Source organism: Saccostrea cucullata, unplaced genomic scaffold (genome assembly GCF_032062105.1).
Source record: "Saccostrea cucullata isolate Sc308-1 unplaced genomic scaffold, CSIRO_AGI_Scuc_v1 ctg9010, whole genome shotgun sequence".
NCBI classification, from domain to species: Eukaryota; Metazoa; Mollusca; class Bivalvia; order Ostreida; family Ostreidae; genus Saccostrea; species Saccostrea cuccullata.
Window position 1 is genome coordinate 38246 of NW_026933116.1, and position 9156 is coordinate 47401.

The following is a 9156-nucleotide window of genomic DNA, read 5'->3' on the forward strand; positions in this document are numbered from 1 at the left end:
TCTGCACCATTCATTTTTAATTCAGTGTCTTGAATATCCTTTTTCCAGCTTCTCACAATGAATCTATGTGATTAAAAGTGTTCACATAAACTGCTATAAATTCATTAAAGATTTAATAATGAGAAAAATACAAGCTAATATGCCATATATCTGTACTTTATGTCATAGAGTTCAGGACATTTATTTATTTTTTAAACATCCCGCGTAATTTGTAAATCAGAAGGAGGACAAGAGGTCACCTTATATTGTTCATCATGAAAAATAATGATCACACTATTTTGAACGACAATGAAGAAACCGGAAGACACTTTATATTTTACATTAATAAGAAGACCAGAGGTCATCTTATATTGTAAGTCAACAGGGAGACCAAAAGACACCTAATATTTTACATAAATATTGAGACCAAAAAACTCCTGATTTGGTCACCTGAATCAACTCATGTGCCTTATTGCTATCTAGTTGTTTTTTGTTTTTGTTTTTGTTTTTGTCTTCTTGTGCGTTTACATTCGAACATTTAAGGTTTTCTCTGCAATCAATCAACCATTTACATCCAATTATGGTATAAAGCATCTATGGGTGAAGAGATTTTTTAAATCATGGTGCCCTCCCTCCACCCCCTAAGGTAAGAAAGTTGGGGCGAAACTACTACAATTGATGAAATCTTTAAAAATCTTCTTTACACATTGACATCAAGCCGTATACCTGTTGACATAATTATCAGAAGCATTGACTCCTCTACCAAAATTGTGAAGTTTATTGTCCCAGGGTCAGGGGCTCTGGGGTTAGGACAGGGCTATAAAATTTATATCGTGAAATGCATTTATTCTTTGAAAATTTTCCCTCTGTCCCTGGATATTAAAAAAACTAACTACATGCATAGATATGATGAGGAATGGATATTCTCTCCAAAGTTTTGAAATTCATGACCCAAAGGTAAGGGGTTTTGGTGTAACGGTGGGGCTATATAAATTGTAAAGTTAAAATTCATTCATTCTTTTAAAACATATTTCTCTCCGCTGCTGGATATTAATTAAACTAACTACATATAGTTATGATAAACAAGGGAGCCTCTTCCAGAATTATAAATTTCAAGGCCCCTGGCTTATGGGTACCATTGAGGGGTGGGGGCTCTGATTAAATACTGTTGAATTAATGCTTTGAAATTTGTTCTTTGGTATAAACCAATTTTTTTTTTTTATTAAAAAGGGTGCCTTTTCCAAAATTGTGAAATGCATGACCCCAGGATGAGGTTTTTTGTGGTCATTGGGCACAACTTATTATTGCTAATTATTATTGATTATTTGAAATGCACTTTTTTGTTCCCCTAAGCTCTATATACTCCAGTAAGTATTAAGTAGCCAAACTAAGCATGCTAAGTATATAGTTATGGAGAGCAATGGTGCTTTTTTCAAAATTGCGAAAACCATGGCCTCTGGTTCAAAGCTCGAAATTAAATTCAATTGTTTTAAAGTTTTCACATGATGTTCAGATGACCTATAAGACACATAGGCATCTTGTCGTGTTCTTATAAGAGAACCTCTAGTATCCCGTTAATATGCATTTTATCTGTATCATCTAGTCCACCCTTATTTTTTCCCCAGATGTCTCTTGGTTAAGACGGGTCTAGATGCCGTATCTCTGCATACATATAAATTTTATTTATGTCTGGTTTCCATAAAAATGTACAACAATGGGGACATAAATTGTCTCCCTATTTATGTGCAATATAAGGTGACATCTTGGTTCCCCTTGTGTTGTAAAATATTAAGTGAACTTAGGTCCCCATAATGATCTACAACATAGGGTGACCTCTGCCCCCTATTGATGTATAAGGTGACCTCTGTTTCCCCTTATGCTGTACAATATAATCTGACTTCTGGTCTTGTTCAGAACAAGGTGACCTCTGGTCCCCCTACTGTAGTACAATATAAGGTGACCCCTGCTCTCCATATTGATGTAAACTATAAGGTGTCCTTTGGTCCCCCTACTGATGTACAATATAAGGGGACCCATGTCCTTCCTACTGATGTCCCCTACTGATGTATAATATAAGGTGTCCTCTGGTCCCCCTACTGATGTTCAATATAAGGTGACCCCAAGTCTCCCTACTGATGTACAATATAAGTTGACCACTGGCACTACTGGACGAAAAAAGTGCTGAGAATCCCAAATTTTACTGATAATGTTTGATAATTACTGATACGGTGCTGTTCTTTCTGATAATTACTGATATTTACTGTTATTATTACTGTTGTTGCTGATAATTTTAGTTGATGCTGATAAATACTGATAATTACTGTCGTCTTTTACTGTGGAGTCTGATAAATACTGATAAATACTGTTGAGGTACTGTCGCTGCTGAGTACTGCTGATAATTACTGTGGTCATTGTTTTTAACCTGGGAATGGATTAAAATAGCCTGAGAAATGATTATTTGTTGGGTTCTTAAAAAGTATTTTAACAAATTCAATACAGTCAATTACAAAATAAATTATTCTCAATAAAAAAAAGTCATATTTTCTTAATTTGTATTCAGTTTTCATCTACTAGTATTAATTTCATTAATAATTATTTTTAGACCATAATGTTAATATAAGCTTTCATAAATGTTTATGTTTTTTCTTTAAATTTCTCCTTACACGTAGATGACATTATCTGAGGAAAATTATTCTGTTGTATTTGCAGTGGTTCTTCTGCCCAAGTACTTTTTAAAAAAGTTTAATTTTTGTTCATAAAGGTTAAAAAAAATCTCTCCTCATATTTTTTCTCACATGTTTGTGTACTGTCATCAAAAGCTTTTTGTGGGTATCTTTAGTACTTCAATACAGTCAATGGTTGTAAATATCAATTTTTTTTACCGTGTGGAGGACTGAAAATGCATGAGCACATTAAGTTTACCCCCCCCCCTTAACAATTACTTTTAAATTAAGCTCTCATTTTAACAAGACGGTATAAAATATTTTTCATAAAATCTAGTCTTGAAGCGTACACTTTGTTATTTTATGGAAGCATGTGACAGGGTTGAATAACTGAATTGAAGCTTCTTTAATTATTTTTTTTATATATATTATGCAGACAGCGCGCTCTAGTTCTCCGATGTCCTCCCTGCTAATTTTATATTGTGTCGCTTTGTAGCTTTCTCTCTCTCTCTCTCTCTTTTAAATTATTTGTTAAGGCTTAAGTATTGTACACTCCATGACATAAATCTTATGCAGTGTGATTTTCAGTCAATGAAATATACGTCTTTCTTTAGGCTAACTCTTTTTTCATTGTATACAGTTTTAAGTCTATGGGCATATGGCTTCTGATATTATGCGCCACTCCTTAAACATGTTATATCCGGTCAGTCAGTTAAAAAACTACATAAAATAAATTATGACCTGAATTAAATTTTCCATTAATGCAAACTTTATGCTTGTTGTTATTGAACATACATGTATGTCAACCACGTGCAAAAGTTCTACTTTCGTTTTAGAATCGGGTCAATTATTAGTACATTCTGCCATAGGGATATCGTTACGGTTTGCGTTTTTGTAAAATTAGAATTTTGTGCAGTGATTATATTTTTTTTTTAAATTCCATTTTTGTATTTTTGTCCGAGACATTTGTATAAACGAACAGCACAGACTTGGTGCTTATGTATATGATTTTACTTGATTGTAGCACAAAAAGGAGGGGGCGAAATATACTGTTTACAATTAAGTGATAGTCGATAGGGCAATGTCTGTTCTTTAGTTGTGTGTTTTAAAACTCATGCAAGTTATGATATTATACTTATCGAATTTTTTATATGCATGAATAAAATTATTTTAGAGAAACAATTGCAATGAACCATACATGCAAATATCAGAACTGAAGTAATTATAACATTTATTCATGAGTGCGATATACAACGTCATGTTTCTGACATTCAAAATCAATACATTTAAGGTTTTTTTTTTCCTCGGATTAAGCGAAGTGGAGTTTCTCTGCATCTGAATTGCCAATTTGGGAACAATTCATGCTAATATTATTTCAAAAAAGTGCTTCACTAAACAATCTTTCTCTGTATATCTATATGATTGTATATTTTGCACACTTTTTTTTAATTAAAAAGTGAAGTAAATTTCTCGTCTACGTATTTACCGGTCCCGAACAATCGTTAGCAGAGATTCAGAATTGAAAATACATGTGACCACCTCCCCCGGGATATTCTTTTATCTGATAAACAAAATATGCTCCCCGGCCTAAATTCCCTTACTTCGCATTTATAGCAACATACATTTTTTTTTGTTTAGTTTCTTATTCACGCATGCCTTCTAGACCTACTGTTATGTAAAAATTACCTATTTTTTATGTTTTGGGGGTCCTTGTATACTTAAGTAATATGGTAAGAAGATTCAAATAAATGATTGATTGATAGAAGAAATATGCGTAAAACTAAATAATGAAATTAAATACTGAGGAAGATAGATCTTTGAGAATTGAAATATTAATGAAAGTAAGTCTGTACAACGTACATGATGTATGTATCCTTTTTTTTCATTATAGTACCAAAGTTTTATATTCTAAATATTTTTTCTATGAATTTTATTCGTCATGGAAAATTTTTTTCGTGCGACCATACACTTTAAGATTGTTCCAAAGTAGCGAGTACATGTACAGTGTAGGTAGTTTGTTTATTGAAAACACCGGTAGCCGCAGACGAAGAACAATAGGTAATTAGTGCCCATTGTTACGCTGACCACTACAATTTGCGTGGAATATACAAGTTGTACCCAGTTCTACCCCGGGGCTGAAGACATGTACACAATACAGCCAAATCACAGGTCGATCACTGATTTCTGATCAATTGAAATCAATTTAAAGGTGTTTTCCTATCAACTTTTTACCATGCAAAATTAAAATCGATCAATTTGATCATACACATGTATACTAATCATGCTAATAGTAAAATATTAATTTAAGTCTCATTTCAGTTCTTATTTCCCATTCCATATAATCAAATAAAAAAAATTAATGAGATTTCAAAACTGATTAAATAAAAAATGATTTTGTTTTTAAATTTTAAGAGACAAACTAAACACATGTACCTTTGTACTAGGGATTCTTAACCTCTAATTTTTAATCAGCTCGCCCCATGTGCCGTTGCACATGCATACAGTGTGTACTTGTACATATGTACATGTGGAGGAGTTTAATTCTTGGACGATCTACAAACGTCTATGTAACAATATTAGAGTATGTCAATTGAATATGGCTAAATATAGATCCTATTCATTCTTATGTACATGAGCAGCCTTGGTAAAATTTAATGTATTTCATGTAGCACCTAAGCGGGCCCGTTCTACATTGCCGCCATTGTTGTAAACATGCCATGTGCTTACCTACTTGAATAAACACTATTACACTCCACATAAAGACTTATACGAGTATTGATACATGGTGTCAGAAGTAAAGTGAGTACCGAACTTCGTTTTAATTAACGTGATTGTGTGTTAATTCACAGTGAATAGTTTTGGGAGTGCAAACGTGCTGGGTCGAATTTCCTCGACAAGTATACGTCCATGTGACACGTGAGTGCAAATTATACGAGTTGCAGCGAATGAGTAGTGAACCCAGTGACTTTACTGAATATATCAGATATCTTTATGGAATGGAGGATCAAGTAGCAGCACCGGCATCGATTATGCAGAGCCACATACCGCTCCCGCCAAAGTTGGAGTTGGCGGGTAACGTTGCACAACACTGGAAATCCTGGAAACAGCTGTGGGACTCGTATGTCATAGTGACGGGACTTTCAGAGAAAACCAATGCCTACCAGGTTGCGACTTTTGTTACATGTATTGGCCCTGAAGGCCTCGAGGTCTACAACGGACTACCATTTAAAGACGAAAATGAAAAGAATGACCCAGCAACCATATTGAAACTCATGGAGGAGTACTGTGTAGGGAAAACAAACACGATATATGAGAGATATGTTTTCAACAACAAGCATCAAGAAACGGGAGAGACAATCGATTCCTACGTCACAAAGTTGAGAAAGCTCTCACTGACCTGTGAGTTCGGTCAGTTAGCCGACCAGATGATTCGTGACAGAATAGTGTGTGGAATCAAGGACAACGCTATAAGAAAAAAACTTTTGCAAGAATCTGGACTGTCACTTCAGAAATGTGTGGACATCTGTAGAGCAGCAGAGAAAACCGCCGCACAAGTTAAGACCATGAATCCTCAGGAGAAAATTCACACATTGAAAAAATCAACCAAACACAGAAACGGTGTGAAGCAGAAGGATCATAAAGGAAGAGGAACACACCATAAACCACAGAGTACAAGGACCCATACATGTTGTTACTGTGGTCAGCAGCACTCCAGAGATAAACAATCATGTCCAGCATGGGGCAAAACCTGTGGGAAGAAAACCCATTTTAAGGCAGTGTGCCGACAGCGAGATAAGAGAGTGAACGTCCTGGATAAGTATGAGCAATGTTATTCCGATGAGGAAATCCTTAAAGTAGAACAGATCTTCGCTACCAGCGCTTTGGAACATCCGAGAAAACTGTTTGCTCAAATGAACATTAATTCTCAGCCGAAACCTGTAAAATTCCAAATTGACTGTGGGGCCACCTGTAATGTTATTACAGATGACCTTGTACCAAAAAATGTGAAGATACAGAAGGGTCATCACACATTGAAAGTTTACAATGGACAGCAAATGAAGACTTCTGGCAGTTGTAATTTGACCCTCACTAATCCAAGAAACGGGGAAACATTCAAAGAGAACTTTGTTGTGGTGAACAGTGGTTTACACCCTATTTTGGGCTCAAGCACAAGTCAGCGAATGAACTTGATATCAGTCCAACATGACAATATTATGACTATAGAGTTCCCCAGCACAAACAATCACCTTGATATGGACACCATAACGAAGAATTATGGAGACATCTTTACAGGAAATGGATGCTTTAAGGGACCTGTGCATCTAGAAATAGACGAGACTGTCCCACCTGTGAAACTTCCTTTACGCCGTGTCCCAGTTGCAATCAAGCCACTTTTGCAACAAGAACTGAAAAGACTAGAAGGATTACAAGTCATTCAAGCTGTCAATAAGCCTACAGACTGGGTATCTAGCCTACTAGCATTCAAGAAGGCAAATGGAAAGTTACGCATCTGCATTGACCCGAAGCCTTTGAATAAGGCGCTCCGTCGAAGTCATTACCCTCTTCCTGTGATCGAAGACGTTTTACCTGATCTGTCCAAGGCTCGCGTTTTCACGGTGTGCGACGTAAAGAATGGCTTCTGGCATGTGGAGCTCGACGAGCAGTCCAGCTACCTTACCACCTTTGAAACTCCATTTGGACGCTATCGCTGGCGCCGCCTACCCTTTGGCATCTCCCCAGCGCCTGAGATTTTCCAGCATCGTTTGGAACTAGCCATACAAAACTTACCTGGAGTCAAAGCTGTTGCTGATGATATCCTTATCTATGGAGAAGGAGACAGTGATGCAGAAGCAGTACGCGATCACGACCAGAAACTGATCAGCCTTTTGAACCGTTGCCGCGAGCAGGGAATCAAGTTGAACAAAGACAAGTTTAAACTGCGATTAAAGGAAATGCCATATATTGGACATGTTCTGACCCCCAGTGGACTCAAGCCTGACCCTCGCAAAGTACAGGCTATTATCAGGTTATGGGAAAACTTCATCAATCACATATTGGAGTTGAAGGATGCCTTCGTAGGGCTCGAGAGTGTGTATACTGGCCGAACATGAACTCCGAGATCATAGATCTTGTATCAAAGTGTGAAACGTGCCGAACTTATGAGCCATCACAGCAAAAAGAAACTCTCATCTCGCATGAGATTCCAAACCGCCCGTGGTCTGTTGTAGGAGTAGATCTCTTCCAATCACCTGTTAGTGAAGACCAATACCTCATCTCAGTAGACTACTACAGCAATTTCTTCGAAATTGACAGGCTGGAGTCTACCACCTCAGCTACTGTCATCAGCAAGTTAAAACAGCATTTTGCTAGACACGGAATTCCAGACAAAGTGATTAGTCATAATGGTCCCCAATTTACCTCCCAGCAATTTGAAAACTTCAAAGTCAAGTGGGAATTCGACCATAAAACATCCAGTCCGGCATATCCTAAGTCGAATGGAAAAGCGGAAAATGCCGTAAAATCCGCAAAGCAGCTTATGAGAAAAGCAAAGCACAGTGGACAAGACCCGTGGCTTGCGGTACTTGACTTCAGAAATACGCCAACACAAGGAATTGGAGAAAGTCCAAGCCAGCTTTTAATGAACCGTAGAACAAAAACATTGATGCCGCAGAAGGAAACATTGCTATCACCATGTGGTAAAAAAGATAACATCAAGAAAATGAGGAAGGAAAAGGACAGACAAGCTAGCTATTACAACCGCACAGCAAAAGATTTGCAAGAGTTACATCATGGTGACACAGTGCGCATGAAGCCAACACAACTGAGGGAAAAGGAGTGGAAGAAAGGAACAATCGTCGGCAAAGAGGGAATCAGATCGTACAATGTAAAAACACAAGACGGTACCTATAGGAGAAACCCCTCTCATCTGAAGGCCACGTGCGAGAAACCAAACGACTTTAGCGTTATTCCTGACTACGCAACTCCGAACGAACAGTCAGGTGATAATTCGAGAAAGACTGCGCCGAGTGGGAACTGCCCGAGACCTAGTTCCGAAACCAGTGAAAGTGATCGATCCCTACCGGACAAACCGTTAGTCGTTCAGAGCCGAGATGTGCCACCGAAGCCCGATGAACCGCGAACCACTCGTTCTGGACGCACTGTGAAGACGCCACAATATTTAGAGAACTATGTGCATGATGTGTATTATGTGTAATGAACTGTTTCAGTATTATTTTCATAGACTAGTCAGTTTGTAATATTGTTGTGTTCGAGATTGCATATACTTTGATCTCATTCTTGTTTAAGTGTTTAGGTCCCTGATAGGATTTTTGTTTCTTCAAAAAAAAAAAAAGGGAGATGTAACAATATTAGAGTATGTCAATTGAATATGGCTAAATATAGATCCTATTCATTCTTATGTACATGAGCGGCCTTGGTAAAATTTAATGTATTTCATGTAGCACCTAAGCGGGCCCGTTCTACATTGCCGCCATTGTTGTAAACATGCCATGTG

At 37.2% G+C, this 9156-nt stretch overlaps 2 protein-coding genes across 2 annotated transcripts; both read left to right on the forward strand.

Annotated features, from left to right (window-relative positions):
* The first annotated feature begins 5587 nt into the window (after nt 1-5587).
* On the forward strand, nt 5588-7753 carry LOC134237287 (uncharacterized protein K02A2.6-like). Its single transcript, XM_062719379.1, has one exon. The coding sequence runs from the start codon at nt 5588-5590 to the stop codon at nt 7751-7753; it is 2166 nt and encodes a 721-aa protein (XP_062575363.1).
* On the forward strand, nt 7750-8856 carry LOC134237288 (uncharacterized protein K02A2.6-like). The gene has a single exon (XM_062719380.1). It carries the CDS (start codon nt 7750-7752, stop codon nt 8854-8856), a length of 1107 nt encoding a protein of 368 aa, XP_062575364.1.
* Nucleotides 8857-9156: the final 300 nt, after the last annotated feature.